This window comes from Pituophis catenifer, unplaced genomic scaffold (genome assembly GCF_029215685.1).
Source record: "Pituophis catenifer annectens isolate HBS135680 unplaced genomic scaffold, rPitCat1.0.hap2 SCAF_1, whole genome shotgun sequence".
Lineage (NCBI taxonomy): Eukaryota > Metazoa > Chordata > Lepidosauria > Squamata > Colubridae > Pituophis > Pituophis catenifer.
The window spans coordinates 113,777,772-113,798,850 of record NW_027256881.1 but is presented as its reverse complement, the minus strand read 5'-3'; the positions used below and the strand labels follow the sequence as shown (position 1 = coordinate 113,798,850).

Here is a 21,079-nt window from a genome sequence, read left to right as displayed (position 1 = left end):
CTTACATTAATTGTTCCTGTGTGGATAGGAATCCACTAATGAGATAAAGCTGATTGATATTGACCTGAAGGATTTTCATGTCGTTGTGCTGCTGACCAATTCCAGAAAAATGTTTTCCTTCGCTGCTAATCACCATTTATACATGAGCCAGTGAAAATACTATGGCATTTTCATTACTGGGATATATTAACAAATTGGCTTTTTAGGGGGGAAAAAGGGAAAGGTAGGAGAAAGCTGGACAACACGTTTTCATCTGAATAGTGCTTTGATCAGGGCATGTCAGGACCAAAGTAATAATTCTGCAAGAGTGATCTATTTCTCACCCCAGAAAACATACATCTTCATGTTTATCTTTTATAACTAGGGGTCTTAAACTTTGAAAAAACTAATATTATTAATGTGTATGGCCCTCCCCTTATGAATACAATAATAACTTTACTGGAGCTAGCTGTGGGTGAGAAATTAATATATTAAAATTAAAATGTAATTTATATATCCTAACAATTTTCCAAATTTGTGAACCAGCAGGGGTCATGTACAGGCACAACAAAGCCTGACGCAAGTGTTGATAATGCTCCCAGTTTGCCTGTGCAAGGATAAATAACTTTTTAAAAAATCTGTGATCCGTAAATTTCTATGTGACCCTTCAGGGGGTCCCCACTCATTTTGAGACCTCCTGGCATATAAATATGCTCAACTATTTTTGTGCCTCTTACGTCTAAACTTGAAAGTACTTTTGAGTGCAGTCTTGAAAAAGAATCCTTTTAGAGATTACTTAGATTTAATAACTCAATGCATATCAAGAGACAAGTACAGATGTAAAGAGGTGATGTACTTGCAAGCAGAGATTAATTGATACTAATGTCGTTAGAAATATCTAAATCAAGCAACTTTGGAGCTCTTTTTCTAAATCTCCCCTATCTCTATGTAATAGACAGAAGGAATAACCTTGAGGAACAGAAGGAAGAGTCACAACCAAGACAACAGTCAGATAAAAGAAATCTGAGTTGGGGGCAGAAATGTAATTTGAGAATTTTTCTTGGATAAGACCCTCCCTTCCCTACTTCTCACAAAAATAAAAGGAGGGAGATATTAAGATCTGCTAAGATTCTATTACTGTGACTTATAATAAAAGCAATTTTAGCATTCACATTGTTGGTTTCTGTTCTGGTCTACCTTGAAAAGCTGACAGTAATAGATGACAAAATTGTTGTTATGATGACAGAATAATTTATTTTTATGAATGTGAAAAACAACTGCTTTCAAATGTGTATCATATCCCTAGGAACAACTCTACTTTCTAAAACAGGATGTAGCAGCTTTCAAAATATACTACTGCAGGACTATTACTGGCAGCTTTTTAAAAGAAAAAGCTAATAGAAAAATAAAAAAAGGAGGGAAGGGCCAATTAATTTCAGAACGTCTTGTCTTGTGGCTCTGTAAGAGATGCAGATCCATTAATTTCACTGTGTATGAAAGCTTAATGACTTTCTGCACCTTTGAAATTCCCTAATTTTCTCCCTTCATTATGGTTGATGGGTAGAAAATTTCAGAAAGGGAATTATCAGCAGGAAGTTGTTTAAATTTAAAATGATAAAAACCATTTGAGGAAAAGCTGGGTATACAATTTACTTAACAAAATTATAGGCAGGAAATAACTGGTAACCTATGTTTGATTGAAATGCTTTCAGGAGCTTACCATTCACAACTATTATCTACTGACACCTAGAAGCAACAGACGTGGTCTATGTTACCAGTAATTTTAAAAGCCGAATTTCTGCTGCATTTGTTCTAACTGATGTACGCCTTTAATAAAACTTGTGTAAGCAGGAGGGACAATGCCTAGACCTTTAGCAGCAGGAGTAAATTTAAATTAGTTCATTGCTAGAAGCATAAAGCATTAATGAAATATACAAGAGAGGTTCTAACAATATTTGTTTAGTGTAACTAACACTTTTTCTTTAAATCCATTATGCATACACTATAGAACCACAGCAAATGCTGCACAATCAGAACAGACCTACAAGTAGTTATTACCTGCCAATGGTAATTGGGACCTGGAAGTCTGTTACTAAGTGACATGGTCATAAAGTTGACATTGTGTGAATGCAGTGATTTATAACAGCAATTCCGGCAGTTCCAGTTGCCATCATTAGGTGAATCCCACATAGTCACAGTCACATTGTTGCCATTTGTTGACTTCCCCATTGACTTTGCTTGTGAAAGTTTCATTTGCAGTAAACTCGCAAATGGCAAAGACATGACTGTGGGATGCTGCAATGTCGTACTTGCCAGCCAATCACTATCACTAATGTGACCACAGGAAGCTGCATGGTTACAACCATTTAGTTGTAAGTATCTCTCATAACTGTCTATCTAACATAATTGTCAGTGTCATAACTTCGCTGAGTGAGTGAACATTAAACAAAGACTACCTGTATAAACATTGCATTCTTTAGCATAGGAGACTGAAGATGTCAAATGAACACCATATATTTACATTCAGAAAGGAATAATGAAAAAGAATTAGCTTTAATAATTTAGTAAAGTTACCAATTTTCATTTTTGTTTCTTTCAAAAAAATACCATCCAAAATACTTACTCTTCCTTTAAAGTCAGTGTGTTCCCATTTAATGTTTTCATTAACAGTTTATCAATAGTAATGTCTATGCTATTATCTACTTCTACTGGGATCCTAAAACTAAGGAATGGAAGAAATTTAAAAAAAAGTTTACCGGCATATTCTTTTTGAAATTGATGGTGTAGACTTGGCATGAATAATTTTAAAGATTTACTCTCATACAGCACTGTAAACATGGAACAGTTGCATAAAACTAGATCCCCACATGTAGACTTAAAAATATAGGTTCCCAGTTGACAATTTATATTGCTATTAAATACAGTAAATATCAATACTTAAGAGCTGCCATTATTTTCTGTTGAAGCTTATCAACAAAAGAATCCCTAATACGTTATCTAAAATTTAGAAATATATTTCAGGCAGAAATAATGAATATGTATTTTGAAAAGTATGTATCTGCTCTTAAGATTTCAAATATATTTGTGGTTCTTTCCAAATTTTCCTCCTTTTATTATCTCTTTTACAAAAATGCCAATGTTTGTTTGATATTTAATTCTTCAAAACCATTAAAAATTAAGTCCTGTCTTATTTCCAAAAGTGGACATTTGAAATTATAAAAAGAAATACAAATTAAAAGTATAAAAGCTACCTATCAGCAAACCCAGGTCAAAGTCTACCTGAATAAACATACATTTGCCTATTGACAGAAGGATAACCAGCAAGAAACCAACTTTTCTGCCTGGACACTATTTAGTAAGGTTGGTGGGGGGGGGGGGAGGACATAAATTAAACAAACAAACAAATATTAAAGCCTGATAACATCCCCGAGAAGAATCTCTCCTGTCTATGCATCAGGTCCAAGTCAGTACTTATTTTAGAATTTAAAAACAGTTAAATCTTGATAGGTACAATGTGAATTATCTAGTGCCAAGAGTGTGGAAATGCTTACAAAATGGATAATTTTAGAGGCAATCTTAACTATAGGGTTTTTTTTTAATGAGAATATCTCCTGATGGAATATATCCTCAAGACACCCTGAAGGAACTAAAATTTAAGCTTTACTGCAGACTTTACTACTTCGTACTTTGAGGAAAAAATACAGCTGAAAGTACTTTTATTAACTGTGGCAGAGAGAAATGCAACTAGAAACAGAGGATTCATTACAGTCAGTTTATCAGAAAGCCTTATCCAAGTTTTCAAACTTCATTCACGTAGCATTCCTCACATTTTCTCTTCTCTTGAGAGGAAATATTGAAATGACAGTGACAGATAGAGGGATGTTAAAAGAAAACAAAACAAATCTATTTAAGAATTTCAGAAAGTTAATCCAAATGCTGTAACTTTATTTTGCAAGGGCAGTGATAAATATGTATTGTATTAAAAAGAGCCTCCTTGATAAACTAACACCAAAGAAAGTTATATAATTTTTTCTAACTGCTGCATAATATATCAGTTTGTACGATATTCACAGAGAGAATATCCTAAAAGAATATTCAGGTCATAAGTTAAGACAAAACAGTGCGCTATCAGTCCCCATCTTTTGATAATGGTGCTGTCTTTACTTGGAGTTGGGGGTTTTCTGGAACGCTGACAGGTGCATCATTTTCATATGAGTGGTTAAAGAACCAGGCTAGAAACTGGGAGATTATGAGTTCTAGTCCCACATTAGGCACAAAGCCAACTGGGTGGCCTTGGACCAGTCACTCTCAATGAAGAGAGAAGCAAACAGCTTCCGAAATATTGCTAAGAAAACTGAGGGACTAGTTCAGGCAGTCCCTAGGAGTCAACACTGACTTGAAGGCACCAAAAAATCCCAAACAAATCCTCATTAAGGAAAAACAGAACAAGATTTTTTTAAAAAAATTGATTTATATGCCGCCCTTCTCCGGAGACTCAGGGCGGCTTACAATGCGTTAAGCAGGTGTGGGAGAAAGATTGCATCTCTCTCCCACACCTGAGTTGATGTAGTCCTGTTGGCTTTATCTTACAGTATCAAAATGTTAGGTGTAAGCATTTGCAGAGGAAAATCAACACATCTGTTTTTTGGGGGGAGGGTTTGCAAATGTTGGGTCAAATATAACCCTAACCCTAATCATAAAACTAACCTTAATCTTACTTTGGACTTTAGTCTCAGGTCAGATTTAACTCTACAAATTATTGTCATGGGATCAGAATCTGCCCATTAGGTGAAGCAAGAACATTGGAACACTTTTCTCCCAAAAGACATTTCAGAACTTTTATACAGATTAAGTAAGAGAAACATTTGCACCCTAGTTGCCACAGAGACAATGTTCAGAGTAAGACTAATCTCAGGAGAGTTAAGCTAGAAACCATAAGCGAAAGAAGGCTTTAGCAAAAGGTTGTTTGCAAAAGGTTGTGGAGAATCTCCAGAGTGAAGCCATTTGAGAGGAATAGATTTCAAGAGGATAAACTGTTTGTTCTTCTACACAATGGAAGCAATGTGGTCATGCTGGCAATGGAAAAAAAGGAAGCAAAGGACAGATTGCCTACAGAAAGTACTTGCTTTTTCTTCCTACCCATCTCTCAGAGCAGAGAGACTGGAGAGAAAGAGATTTCAAGAGAGTACTGTACGTTTTTGCCTAGCATGTCCATTGCTCCTAGTCTCAGGCTGTTAGCACAATCACACTGCTTTCAATGTGTAGAAAGGCAACAGCTTAGTGTCTTGCAATTCTTCTTTCCAATATCTCTGTTCTGCAAGGAAGAAAAAGAAAAAAACTTAGATCAGACACAGGACGTGTGGTGATCCCATGACTAAGGGATGCAGCAAAAGTTGTAAATTGATGTAAAGGGCCTGTAATGTTATTTTTTCAGCACCATCATAACTTTGAATAGTTACTGAACAAATAGTCAGGAAGCAGGGACTACCTGTAATCCTCATTTAGCGATCATTCATAGTTAAGATGGATAATGAAAAACTTTGCAATCAATCCTCACATTTAACAATTTCTGCAGATCTGTGAAGGAAAGGAAAGCTGAAGTAAGATCAGCACAGTTGCAGTTTTACTTAATAACCTCGCTTAACAACCAAGTTGCAGGTCCCGACTGTTAATGAAGTCTAGCAGTATTTTTGTTCTGAATGATTTAAAATTTCATAGCTATCTGTTAAATTTGCTTCATAGTTCTATTATACTAATGTTTAAATAAATATTGTACAGCATGTAATTTCTTTGATTTCATTGAGAACAGACAAGTTACATGTGGCTGTCAGAGACAATGTTCTGAAGCACCCAAAGAAAGGATGTAATACGCCCGGGCATTTCTTGTACTTCAACAAATACAAGACATGTCTAATAACATCTCTTCTCCAGCCCAGTACCCTTCATCACATCCAAATTGCTTTTTGGTTTTACAACCGTAGCTTGGAGTGTGTTTCCAGTCTCAGTAATATTGCACATTTTCTTTCAGGGAAAAAAAAAACCCATCAACTATGTGTCACTTGGCTTTTCAGAAACCAGATCATCTCTTGAACTCATCCTATATGGGATGAGGTTTCAGAAAAACAGTTTTGTCTCTTTACAAAAAATGGAAATGGGTGGGGGAAGAGGGCCATATCCTTTAAAATCTCAAGAATCTTTAAACACATTTGCTCCTTTATTAAAACAACACTCCAGTAAAACCTTAGAGGTATTTATTGGTATGAGGTAGGTTTTTTGTTTTTTACGCTTGATAAAGGAGCATCAGGTGCACTGGCCTCCAAAACCCCATCCTATTCTTTTTTGGTGGGGGAGTTGAAACATTCGCAGATTTTTTTTTTTAATGAGGATATCCATTTTACAATGAGAAATGGTGAGATTTTATAGAAGTTACAGCTGGAGCTACTTTATAAACCAGAACATTATATTAACTGAAAAAGTTCCGTATGTTAACACTTTGCTCATGATTTCAAGTCATTTGCATCAAGAGATAACAGAGAAGAAAGCTACCTATAGGGAAACCTTGCTACTTCTCCTGCATTCAACTGAGAATCAGTGTCATGAGTTCTGCCGACAGGAAGGACTAGGTAGACTGCCTTCTACCAAATTTCAGACTATTTCTCTTGAAACTGACAAGCTGATACATGTTGAAAAAGAAACATCCTGTTATGACCCAGGCCCAAGTAAGTAGTATTAGACGCAAACAGTTCCAAAACAAACAGACTTTATTAGAACAGCTGAGAATTAACTCATTCTCAGCGTAGTCCAAACTAAATTAAAACAAACTCTTCATAACACAAATTCTTCAATCTAATCACCAACCTTGGTATAATTAGGCAAACTGCCAAAGGCTTCTCTTGGCAAAAGTTCAGAAGCAGAAGACGCCGACAAGAGATAAATGCAGCAAGACAAGAACAAGTCTATCAACGTTGTTTTGCGACAAAGAGCCCAAGAGCCGTTGCTGGTCTTTTAAGCCTTATGGGAGGGGCCAATCATCTCTTGGCCCTACTCCCGAGTCGTCCTCTTTGCTTTAGCTGCTCTTGCCTTCTGGCAGCTCTTCTCATACGTGCACTAGGAACAGGTCCTCCTGTTCCTCTGCCTCCCTACTGTCAGCTTCTGGAGGCTCCGGAGTCCGCACATCACTCCCTGATGGCCCTGGCCCCATCTCTGTCTCCGACGCAGAGCCCTCATCCGGGCCTTCCCCAGCCTCCAGGACTGGCCCATGTTCTTCCTCAGCCTCATCGCTGTCCGAATCCGCTGCCAGCTCCATCTGCAGGGTGCTGGCGAACCACAACACATCCTGAGATTTGGCTGTGGAATCTCTTCCTCGGAATAAAGTGCCTGCACTCAAGAGATTATATTCCAGGTCCTCTCTGTTATAGGACTTGTGCTCGTATCCAGTTTGGCCTCCCTGGGAACATTCAAGGGCTATATATATATATACAATATACAATATACAATATACAATATACAATATACAATATACATACATACATACATACATACATACATACATACATACATACACACACACACACACATATATATACATACATACATACATACATACATACATACATATATATATATATATATATATATATATATATATATATATATATATATATATATATATATAGACTGCCATTCATATGGCTTTCCAAAAGAATAGTGTTTGCTGATGAAAATGTGTGGCCCAGGATACACTCTTTTCCTTCCTGTTTCTTGGTTTGGTGTTAAGATTTGAACTTGCATTCAGAATTCCCCTTTCCTGGTTTGTTAATAAGCATTTAGTGAGTTTCCCTGTTGGATATAAAGGGAATGGCGATATAATATCAGGTAGGGCAGTGTTGGTGAAACTTTTCAGCACAGAGTGCCAAAACGGGAACACCCGGGGAGCACCGGAAACTGGAAGAGCAGCTCCCTGGTGCGCACGCTAGGAACCTGGGCTTCCGGTTTCCGCATGTGTATGCACACCAGTCACCTGGTCTTCCAGTTTCTGGCATACATGCGTGCACAAAAACCAGCTGGCCGGCACGCATGCGTGCACTGGAAACTGGAAGCTCAGCTTCCTGGCACACATACACACCAGGAGCTAACCTTCCAGTTTTCAGCGGTCCCGCCTGCATGAACACCAGATGGCATGTGCGTGCCAGAACTTGAAAGAACAACAGGCAACAGCTGGTGTGCCCAGAGAGATGGCTCTGTGTGCCACTTCCGGCATGCGTGCCATAGGTTTGCTATCACGGGGGTAGGGTCTTGGAAGTATCGGCCTGCCCAAGTAGATCAGATAAAAAATATGACCAGATGAGCTAATTCTAATTTATTGTAAAGCTACATTAACAGAATCTTGCATATCTGAAAGTACAAATCCCACCATCTCTTTTACAACCTGAGAAGCTAGAGAGCTCCTTTCTGTGTCTCCTTCTCCATCCTTTGTGGAGCTGTGGGCTACGCCATCTCTTATCTGATCCTTCCCTAGGCAGCATTTTTTTGCCCTGTCTCTCAAGAGCTTTCTCACTTTCCATTACAACATGCAACAAATGAAAGAGAAAGAAAAAGCAGGTGTCCAAACTGAACAGTTTATTAAGAACATTTTTAAAGCCCTACTTTTGAATCTATGCTCCCAAATATCACCACAAAATATCTCTACTCTTTCCAGTTGTTGCTTCATTTCCTTTTTCTAATTCTGTGTCTGTGATGTATTTTATCAAATAACATTTAGTTATGAAATTTCTGCTTACAGTGAATAAAATCTGTAATAGTACAGAAAATCTCCAGGCATATTTATTAAACTGGTAAACTTCTCAGCCAGAAAAAGGTGATTCTACAGAATGAACCTTCCATGTTTGTGACAAAATAAGCAAACGCATGAAACACAAACACATTCTGCTGGTGTTCTGCCAGAGTTAGCTTGCTTTCTCCTGACTACAGAAAACCAAAGCAAACAAGAACTCAAGCACAAATCTTTTCAGAGATTGAATTTTTACAATGATACATCAGACAACTTAACACATTTCTCCTAACATTCTTGTCAAGGAAAAAGCAAGCATTTCCCTTTAGTTATCTGTCCAACGTTAACTCTGAAGGTTTCAAAGTGAAACAGGGATTGCTGGAATTAAATAGACCATTGATGTTTTCTTTTATGGGTATATAAAACTGGGTATGGGGGAGGAAAAAAATGTAATGTTCCAAAGGCTATAATTTTGGTTTCTCTTTAAGCTGTTCATAACAGAAAATGTACATGTACATTAGCCCTTTCAGGCAAGAAATGTAAAGTCAGTGGAGCTAAGGATAGCATGCTGTGTGTGTGTGTGTGTGTGTGTGTGTGTGTGTGTGTGTGTGTGTGTGTGTGTATACCTGCCATTAGCCAACAAACACATATGCATGTTGGATAATGGTAGAGTTTTGTATCCTAGTGTTTTGCATTAAAGAAAATGTCATAATCTATAGATTCTGTTGTCGTTTCTCATCAGGCCACAATCTAAACAGACTGAATTGATTCTAAGAGGAACGGCAGTAATATTTATGTTGAGGTTATATGGATCTGTCAAATCCAGTGATTCATTTCGCTCCTGAACCATAATTTCCAGTTTTTCTTTATTAAAACAAAATCTCCACATGGCTCTAAAATTGTATTTCTGGAATAGGATTCAAGTAGTTTAGAAAAAAAAAACCCTGTATTTCCTCTTTGTGATTTTCAATCTCTTATATGAGATAAAGTAATGAAATTGCTTCTTGTGTATTCATTCATACAACTTATATATTTCCAAAACAGAGTAAGACCAAAAAAATGCAATCTGATGTTGTCATTATTATTCAATTTAACAGAATGACTCCTAGGAGTGACTTTTCCCCAACTATAGAAGACTATATTCTTTTCCAAACAGCCTTCCTATCTGAATCTTGCATATATTGGAAAAGTTCCTCCCTCAAGCCAGTCATGGCCATTTCAACATTTTGTTACGCAAGCATATGGAGGTACCTGTCCCCCTCCTTAAGCGATGATATCCAAAGGGCTAAATGGAATAGAGAATTCTTATTTCTGCTTGAAACAGAAATCACACTGACCTCAGATAAAATATCCATAATGTATCTTTTATACATTATAAACCCGGGGTTTTATTAAAGCCAGCAATTTATTATTGTAAATAACACAGCGATATTTGTACATTTTTTTGGTAGTTTGCAAAAGAATTTTCCCAAAGATTAGAAGAGGTAAAGTGCTTTTAAAATAAATTGGCAAATGCACTCTTCCTTTATCATATGGTTCCGGTGCCAGAACTGGCTTGTAAAGAAAACAAAGTTAAGATGGCATTCTAGTAGGCCCTGTGAAGTTTGGCATCCCAACAAAATCTGCCCAGAGTTATCTTGAGGTAAAATGGGTGGCAAAAAATAATGAATGAATGAATGAATGAATGAATGAATGAATGAATGATTCCCCCTGCCCCCCCCCTCTCTTTTAATGAAATGGGGCAAACCTGAGACAGTCTTCTAACTTGTTTGCAAGGCTTGGGCTCTGGTAGAGGATAAAGTTCAAGTAAGAATGTACAAGCTGAATTAGTACCCGTTTTAAGAATTATTGTCCCATCTCCTGTTTCTGCTCAAGTACAGTTTTAAGAAACCTTAAAGAGCCACAGGCTTCCTTTGTTCATTCAGTCCACTGTCTTGGTGCTGACTCTTTCTCCCAAGTAGTATAGAAACCCTATCGGGTGATTGGATGGCTACATCCTCCAACTGAGTCAGGGTTGATGGCTTCCCTAAAATAGAGGAAATGAAGTTGAGCTTCTCCCCTGAAGAGGAATAAACTGAGGTTCATCATACTCTATCAGAGCTCTATTTGGGTCCCTGACTTTGAGATCCCCAGGGACTCAATAGCAAGTAGTAAGGTAAAGGTTTCCCTTTTCCAGTTGTATCCAACTCTAGGGGGCAGTGCTGATCACCGTTTCCTAGCTGAGGGAGCCAGAATTGTCCGAAAACATTTCTATGGTCATCTGGCCACATGAGTATATGCCGAGGATAGAACGCTGTTAGCATCCCAACAAAGTGGTACTTATTTATCTACTCACATTTGCAAGCTTTTGAACTGCTAGGTAGGCAGGAGCTGGAGCAAGTAATGGAAGCTCACTCCATCACACAGTGTTTGGGTGTCAAACCTGGGCTGTCAGTTCTCCAGCTGAGAAGCTCAGCATCTTTATCATCATGCCCCCTTAGCAGTAACATACAAGTAGTATATCAGCAAAACTGCCCTTGGGAGCTTTCCCTCAGTAGCAAGGATCACTACAGCATGTTATTAAATTGGATTAAATTGATAAGTATAAATACTAGTTATGGCTAAAATGTGGCAGATAAGTCTCTCCAGTGAAAAAAATATGGCCACAAGCATGATGAACTCATTGGATTTTTGGGCTTCCTCCATTTATGAAGAAGATAGAACCGAAAGGAATTTCCCCAACACAATGAGTAACCGGAGCTTTGGAAATTTATCTTCCAAGAGCACATTCCAAGACAATGCTGTATGACTGATGGTGGCGAGCATCACTCAAAGGGCAGAGAATCACCCGACACGTCTTGCACAAAGGAGGGGGGGAAATGTAACATTTTCAGTAAGTTAAATAAGTGAATACAACACCATCTCCAATTTCATATATTATCTTCCATTTTGTGCATAAAAATGGATAAAAATGATTTATTCAAACCATAATTGGATACTAAACGAAGAGAGCAAAGAAAGGCCAATGAAACATCTGCTATTATTAACTTTTCCATTTGGATAAAGATCTAGATTTCAAAGCTTATTCTTGCAATGTTAAAATATGATGTCAAATAATAAGACTTCTTTACCTGGAAGGAATTCATCCAGCGAAGAGAAGGAGGCAACGAAACATTACTCTGAGATAATATCAACAGAAGTTCCAAACAGGTTTTTGATGGAAATGTGAGCGGAGAGACTCCAATATCTTCTCTCCATGCATCAACAAGGCTGGAATGAAACAAGAATTCTGTTACCTCTGAATGTAATATGCAGGGAATTTAAACTTTTAATAAGTGAAAAACAACAAATGTTGCTTATAAGCAGGTTTAGCTGCACAGAAATAGAGCAATGGATATAATGCTCTCTTGTTAAAACCTTATTCAATTACTTAAGCGGTTGGCCTGTCATCGTAAATGCCTAATGAGATCATATTTATTTTTGGATTCCATTTATGGGAGTAGCGAACTAAATGCACTGAAGACTCTTAAGACATATCAGAAGATGCTACTCCTGGCATCCTCAGTGCTGTTTTGGTTTCTGCCATGATCCTTGCTCCACCTGTTCTTTGATACAAAAATACAGAACCTAGCATTCTGCAAAGCCAGGCACATGCATGGGGTATCTTTTACACAATTATGGCAATATAATAATTATATGCTTGTAATACAAAAGAATGTTATTATCTCCAAGATAGCAATAGCACTTAAACTTATATACCGCTTCACAGTGCTTTACAGCCCTCTCCAAGCAGTTTAGAGTCAGCCTATTGCCCCCAACGATCTGGGTCCCCATTTTACCGACCTCGGAAGGATGGAAGGCTGAGTCAACCTGGAGTCTGGTGAGATTCAAACTACCAAATTGCAGGCAGCTGGTAGTCAGTAAAATCAGCCTGCAGTACTGCATTCTAACCACTGCAACTCTTGAAAATCAACAAGTTATTTTATCAAGATGTGGCAAGATAGGCAGAGAAGAGTAGAATGAATTCATAAATGAATTCATGAAAGCATAGATAGGGTTAAAAAACCTGCAATACTTCCAGGATTTGGGAAAGTTTTTTAAAAGGGAGTTAGGCCAGTTTTAGTTCATTTCCTGTGAGATAGCTTGGTTTGAGAGGAGGAGGAGGAGGAGGAGGAGGAGGAGGAGGAGGAGGTGGAGGAGACTTGTCCAGTTACCTGACTAATTTGAACTTGAATCTCTCTGGTGCCAACCCAAATCTTCATCATTATACTTTTCGCCTGACCAACAGATTTGATAAAATATGCTGTTGTTTTTGTTATTTTAACCACTGTATCTTAATTCTCGCCAGCTGACAGGGTAAAAAAGATGCTAGCTCTGATGGAGTATGCAATGAAAAACAGCCTCCAAGTATCTCTAAACTGCTTATGCCTCAGTCAGATCCTTGAGGTTTACATGAGTTTATATGCTGAACCATTTGATTAAAAATGTGTTTGTATTCACCATACTTGGGCAACCTATCCTGCACATAGAATCCCTGCAGAGTGATGCATGATGACAAATCTCACTTCTTTCAACAGCAGCTCATTATACAGCCTTCTGGAGCATGCACTGATGAATAGAGCCCCATTATGGTGGGATGTCAAGAGATTAAAAACCAAAACGTATCAACACTTCTGCCTCTGTTAAAAATAAGCTAAGGCTGACGTTATGAAATTCATCTCCCTTGGAGAAGTGGCTAGCCCAGAGGGGTTGCTAACAATAGTGCAATATTATGAAAGTTAATTACTACTACAAAAGAATAAGTATGCTTTCAAACTTCCCAGAAAAGAAATCCAAGCTGGTTAAACAAACAAGAATCCCCAGGTAAATGGAGGAAGATGGAGAAAATGCTGGACACAATGAAAGTTGCCCATTTATCTTGTTGGGGAAGTTGTAGGTATAAATCAAACTAGATTTTATGAAAGCTTTTCCTGTGAAACATTCCCTCCCACTCCCATGGAGTTCAGATTGCCCCAACCCAGTTGGCCAAAAAAACCCTAGTTCTTCCCTCTGGCTTCAAAGTCAGAATGCTACTGCAGTGCTACTGCACTATTCAACTGTTTTGATGAGTTGATTATTTTTATTGGTCATCTTTTGTTGGCTTTTTTGTTTTGTTTTGTTTTGTTTTGTTTTCATATGTAGGTTTCTGTTTTTGTTTTGTTACTCACCCAGAGTTACTTGATTAAGATGGGGAGGGGAGGGAAGTTTGCAAAATAAATAAATTAAATCAATCACTGGGTCAAAATGACAATAGAGCTACCCTTGAATTTCTGAAGAAGATATAAAGGTGATATCAATTATAAAGATATAAGTTACATGAAGCTTTTCAAAGAGAGAACCTAGAATAAAGGAGAAATTCCTTGTCAGTGATAACAATTCATCAGTGGAACAGCTTGCCTCCAGAAGTTGTGGCTGCTCCATCACTGGAAGTTTTTAATAAGAGATTGGACTGCCATTTATCCAGAATGGTATAGGATCCCAGCTTGAGCAGGGGATTGGACTAGAAGACCTCCAAGGTGCCTTCCAACTCTTATTCTGCAATTCTGTAATAAATATATACTGTAATTTTATAAAGATGTAAAATCCAGAACTGCTACAACACTTGGACTTCTTCTCAGGGCCATGAGTGGAATCAAATTTGATAGTCTTTTAATTGAGTTGGAAGCTAATTTTAGGTACCTGATTTGAGGATAGAGGAAATAAAAAGGTTTTCTAAACATTCAAAGTCAAAGAAAAAATTCTGAGGGATGTGAAAGATTACTCTCTATTTGGAGAAAATTGAACTGTGCCAATAGTAAGGGAAAGTTTTGAATTAGCTTCAATCATTCTAATGGGGCATTACCTTCAAGAAAATAGGAACAGCAGCAGGAGAAGGAAATGAGGACACAAGGAAACTACACTGAACACTGATTGATACAGACACATTATCTAAACTGAGCATGTGAAATAGAAAACTGGGACGGCTGAGTAGAATAGTGGGACAGAACAGAGACCTGGCCAATCCCGAGACTAAATAAGGAAGGACACAGAACCTGATTAAACCTAAGACCATTTATGGATGAGCAAAAAGTAACCTGTGTGAATACATATAATGGATGGCTAACAAAAAACTTAATGCAAAGGCTTGCTTCGCAGTTATGATGTGATTTACAAATATTACTACATGAAAAGAAGATCATACCAGAATGAATACTGTGGTGAGATAATTCCACTCCAGACCAGCACTAGTATATTAAAGAAAAACAGAATGGCCCAAAGGACGTGAGTATAATGACACCTAGCAATCAACAAACTGGTCATTCTGATGGATGAAGATACTGGAAAGCCAGTGTCTGGACATAACATTCCTAGATTAGAAATCATTGCAGGTCTCAACCTCTCCCTTCCAAACAGGAAATAAAATTGTAATAATGCTCAAATTTAAATTAAGTGAAAATTACTGGTCAGAATCTAATAATAATGTTCTGCTTAATACTATAAGAAGAGAGAGGAAGAGGGGCTAATTAATTTAGCCCTTTTTCTCCAAGGATGGTCTATAGCTTCTAATATTTTCTGACTGGCTTTCATTTTGACAGATGAAAAATATGATGTATGATTGGCCGTTTATTCTTTTTTTCATCTGCAGCAAAATATAAATGGCTAGATCACCTTACATTGTCTGTAATTTTAATTATTTTCTAGTAGGAATGATTAGACAAGTGGTAAGTTTCAATTCTATTGGTGCAATCTGCAACTGAACCATTGTTAGGTAAGCAAAATAACTATTTTAAGATGTGTCTTGCTGGTTGGAATGATGGATGAATAAGAGTGAGTGGGGAGAGTTCACTTAAAAGTGAATGAGCCAAAGACCTACAGTATATAAATGTTGTGTGTTAGAATCTAAACAGATATTGGACATAACTTCAACCCTGAATCTGACCTGACTGAAGCCATTTTGATCACGTGCTTCCTACCGTAAGATTTATTAAAGTTCTGCTCCAATATCAGTGATGGCTTATTTACTCTGGTTTTTCAGTGTCATGGTCTAAGAGCCGGAATGGTCTTGTCACTCATCCTTCCAGTGGTAATGGTGTTCACCATTGGAACAGGAGCAGTATATGGAGATTGTAATTAGATTAAAATTGGTGAGTGAGATCAAGTAATATTTATTATTCTGATTTTACTTTCCTATCCTGACCCACTCTATCCCACACAACCCCCCTAGAATAGCAGGATAATAGGACTCATTCCCAATAACCCCAATTTGGACATCACTTTGCTTATCCCATTAAGAAGGCATTATAATCAATTGTAGAAGGGATGGGGTGGCTCAGTGGTTAAGACACTGAACTTGTCGATCAAAAGGTCTGCAGTTCAGCGGTTCAAATCCCTAGTGCCACTTAATGAGGTGAGCTCCTGTTACTTGTCCCAGTTTCTGCCAACCTAGCAGTTTGAAAGCATGTAAAAAATGCAAGTAGAAAAATAGGGACCACCTTTGGTGGGAAGGTAACAGCATTCCATGCACCTTTGGCATTTAGTCATGCCAGCCACATGACCACGGAGACATCTTTGGACAGCGCTGGCTCTTTGGCTTTGAAACGGAGATGAGCATTGCCCCCTAGAGTCGGGAATGACTAGAACAGAGATGGCGAACCTTTTCAGCACCGAGTGCCCAAACCAGAATGTGTGTGCATGCATGTGTGCATGCCGGAGCGCTGGAACAGCCTGGAAAATGGCCTATTTTGTGGCCGTTTTTCGGGCTATTTTTCAGGCCATTTTCTGGGCTGTTTTCCGGACATTTCGGGGGCAGTTTCAGGCTGGTTTTCTGGGCCGTTTTTAGGCCATTTTTTGGGCCATTTTCAGGCGCTCCAGCACCCGTGAAAACCAGCTGACCAACGCACATGTGTGTGCCGGAAACCAGAAGAGATGGCAATGGCGCACGTGCCCACAGAGAGGGCTCTGCGTGCCACTTCTGGCACGCATGCCATAGGTTCACCATCACAGGACTAGAACATATGTGCTAGGGGAACCTTTACCTTTACCTATAATTAACTGTTGATTTCTCTGGACACTTGTGCTGGAATTGGTGGTCTTTTTATTAAGTTTCAAGCTATTCAATAAACTTATGTAATTGTTGAAATACATTGTATTGCCTGCTACAGTTACTATGTCCATCAGAGAGAGAAAGACAAATCCCAACCTGGTTTAGGATGATCCAAACCAACAAACCATAGTCTAAGATGAGCAATGAAATTACTAGGACTAGAGCTGTATTTCAAAACAAGGGTGTCTTCTACTTTTAAATAGAATGTATCAGGATTACTCTTTTTGGGTTGGAGAGAAGAAGAAAATATATTTCTTTTTTGTCTGTCTTTTTTCAGCCATCCAGTAAGGTATTCTCTTCATCATGATCCCAACCTTATTTTCTTGAGAGGCAGTAATCTTTTCCAAATACAATATCATATGAATATGCTGCAGGAAAAAAAAAAATCCCAGTGGGCATCCCTTTTTATTTATTAGATTGTTTTCAAGCAAAAATGCTGCTCTTATTAATCTAGAAATAACTTTAGAATTTTAAGGTATGTTGTCACAATTAAACACTTATTCTGGCAAAATACACTTCACATACCTAAAAAAGCAATGTTCTTTTTGATTTCAAATATTCCCTATCAATTTTTTCCCCCTACAACAACAGTGCTGTCTTGAACTAGCTTTACTTTACCCACCTAAACACGGACAGAACTTTTTCTCTTTAATAAGAACTTAAAACAAATAATCCCAAATCCCAGTGGGTCTTGTTAAAGTCGCCTCATAAAATTTTTACACTCTTGTATGACTTTGGGGAAGGAAATGTTGACCCAGCAGTTTGAGCTCACACTGACTAATGTCGCCTTGGGGAAGAGATTGTCAAAATTCATGTGCTTCTCTATTTAAAATGGATATAAAGCAGCCAATTATGATACATCACTGCAAACAGTAGCTAATGACAAATGATTTTTCAGACATAATAATCTAGTTTTCAAGTAAACAAAATTATAAAGGCAGCCCAACTATCAGGAACCTTAGCTGCTTTCCTAATAAAAATCACAATCAAATCAGTATCATGGTTTTAGATTCTGGGAGGGGCAAAATTGTGTAGTTCTCTTGTTTAGCTCAGTGACAGATTACAGAAACCCAAAAGGTCAGCAGTTTCATTTAGGGACTGAACTATTAGAAATTGCAGATGGAGAGGGGGAGTATTTCAATTATCCCTATCATACAAACTGTATTGCAGAGGTCTTCAAACTTGGCAGCTTTAAGACTTGTGGACTTCAACTCTAGCATAGCTGGCTGGAGAATTCTGGGAGTTGAAGTCCACAAGTCTTAAAGCTGCCAAGTTTGAGGACCCCTGCCGTATTGTGTAGAAACTACTAACTCTAAAGGAGACACTCTAAGCACCAACAACTGCTGCATAATTCTGTTAAGTTGTTACGGTTAAATTGCTTACAGTAGCTACAACTCTTATACCGTGGTCACCATTAACGTTCTATACTACTTTAGATCTCTGTTAGCTACCAATTCATGTTACAGTTCAGTTAACGGGATAATAGAGTTGGAAGGGTCCTTGGAGGTCTTCTAGTCCAACCCCCTGCTGAGTCATGAAACCCTATACTATTTTAGACAAATGTTTGTCCAATCTCTTCTTAAAAACTTCCAGGGTTGGAGCATCCACAACTTCTGGAGACAAATCATTCCACTGATTAATTGTTCTAACTGTCAGAACATTTTTCCTTACTACTAAGTTGATTCAAGGTTTTGGATGGGAAATGAAGTCCCAAATTATTTAGAATTAGAGGATCTGTTTTCTCTCATCTATATTGGGATCCCTAAAAGGTAATTTTCTAGCTGTTTTTTGGAAGAGAACTGGAAAGCTTTTCAGTAGTAACATTCAAGCCATGGGATCCTTTCTCCAGGTATGGTAACCTAAACACCACATTTAAAGCACTAGAAAAGTTGTATTCTCTTAAGTGGGATTAATCATTTATTTATTTGATTTATATCCTGCCTTTCTAATCAGAAGCACTAATCAGACCATTTCAGCTAAGGTTAAGGAGAGTAAGACCCCAAATGAGCCCAGAAATATGGCCATATCTCGATCCAGTCATTAAGTAAGTCACCACATGACCACGACCAATTTTATGACCATTTTGTGCCACTTGTTAAACAAACATTATAGTCATTAAGTAAAGCTATTATATCCAATGAATGTTTTTTGCCAGAAACCAGAAATGTATTCATTCCACTGGAGCTGGTTTGTGATCAATAAAACAGCAGGTCGTTAATTTTAATGGATCTTGTGTACTTTGACTGTTCATCTTCTAGATACTGGTATATTTATTTTTATTTTTAGCCTGTCCTTGTTGGCATAAGTAACACAGCTTTCCCAGTTAATCCAATTAAAGTGTAGTGGATTTTATTATGTTTTTCTTACATTTTGTTGTTTTGCTATTGGTATGCTGCCTAGAGCCCTTTAGGACAGGATGGATTATAAGCACCGCCCATTAATTAATTATTTTCCAGCAGCTATATTCATCTCATTGATACCCAAAGAGAAATACAGTCTCGCATTTCCAATCAGTGATGCAAGCCTACTTCTGACAACATAAATGGGATTTGGGGAAAAAATTATGCTGCCTTCTGTACTGCAAGCAGATGAAAAATATCAGCTCAATAAGAACAACTCTGCTTTTGGAATACACAATGTTTTAAGAGATCCACAAATGCTTTTGAATGTATTAAGAACTTGTTATGTGACATCCTCCTTCATAATGTCTTTACAAATTACAGAAGTGCTTCGTAATTGCTAGGAGATTTACAAACACCAAGAAAACAAAAAGCTCACATGTTCCCTGCTTAATAAGCTCTGTCAATAAAAATGAGCACTGAAGAGCATTCATCATTACATTTTGTGGTATACAGTGATGGAAACATGAGTTCCTGGTAAGTGAGTTGTGACAGGATATGGAAAAATTGCATAGTGCATGATTTCTCAGACTAGGTCCCAGTGTCTTCTCTGTGCAAATTCTGGTAAGGAATCTATAAACATCCTGGATGAAATTCACAGTAAACTGTTTTAGGCACATTTGGGACTATACAGAGTTTCTTATGAGTATTCTCACAAAATGGATGCCATGAAGTTTGTGGCCTCTCACAACTCATTACTAGAAGGCAAACTGGAGGATGGCTACCTGCCCTCCCTCTTCTATGTTGCGCTAAACCTCTGTTTATTTGGGGGTGGGGGTGGGCAAATGAACATATTTTCAAACTAAGATTGGGCTGGAGTCAGCCACCATTTTGATTTCCTAAAAAGGCTTCAAGATACACAAGTGTTCTATAAAAAATAATGCAGAAGGCAATTTCCTATATATTTATTTTAAAATATCTAAAAATGAAGTCAGGACAGAAAGTGAGCCCATTGGTATCTATTGTCACTAGGTTGCCTACCCTTTACATAAGTGTTCAAAATAACTACCCCTAATCTGGTATATACCAGATGTACTGAGAATACATTACAACTCTTTAGATCTTGAGTCATGACTGTTGGGCCATATTAATTAGGAATCCTGGAAAAAGTTTGGATTTATTTATCCACAAATCTGTAATTACTATTTTTCTTATAAAATTAGTCCATAAATCTTAGAAATACGTTCACAAGCCCATCATGAATAGGAAAGAATACCCAAAATATCCAGTATTTGAAATTGCAGATTTCTTATGGAAATCTTATGGAAAAAAATATATTTTGTCCCAGTCCTACAGCTACAACGTCTCCAACTGATGGATGCTCAGACTCCGTTTAATAATCTGAAAGAAAAAAGAGCTAACTAACTCTGAAGACAAAGTCTTCTACAATTAATTCTTACAATAAAAACTCTGTGCCAATTTTAAACCTAATAAAACATAAATTAATAAATACTTTACATAATAGACTTTGAACTATTTGAAAATACTCCTGTCTCCACATAATCTCTACTTTTCCCAGAAAAACACCCAATTTTTTGCTCATCACACTAGCCCAGGAAGAGGCAACAAGGCATGCTTCATATTTTTAGAGTCACAATTCTTATAATACCTGAGTGACCATGCTAGGTAGGATTTTGAGGATTAACAACATTTTATAGCTTCAAGAGACACTATTCTTGTTCTCATTGTTATAAATTCCTGTTTTCAGCAAGTGTCAGTTTTTCATATGAACTCAGATGCCCAGATTTCAAGTCCATCAACAAAATTCCAGTATGTTTGAGGTATGAAGAAGGTATATACTATAGTTGCTTGGTTGCATGTTCTAAGGTG

The 21,079-nt window shown here is 37.6% G+C and overlaps 1 protein-coding gene across 1 annotated transcript in view; it reads right to left on the bottom strand.

The window, feature by feature from the left end:
- Positions 1–10,757: 10,757 nt before the first annotated feature.
- The window catches only part of UBE3D (ubiquitin protein ligase E3D), a 42,135-nt gene continuing 31,813 nt past the window's right edge, over positions 10,758–21,079 (bottom strand). Inside the window, exons 9-10 of the mRNA XM_070954325.1 lie at positions 11,860–11,998; positions 10,758–10,775 (exon numbers count right to left, since the gene is read on the bottom strand). Of these exons, the coding sequence (XP_070810426.1) occupies positions 10,758–10,775; positions 11,860–11,998 (157 nt within the window). The remainder of the gene's footprint in view (positions 10,776–11,859; positions 11,999–21,079) is intronic.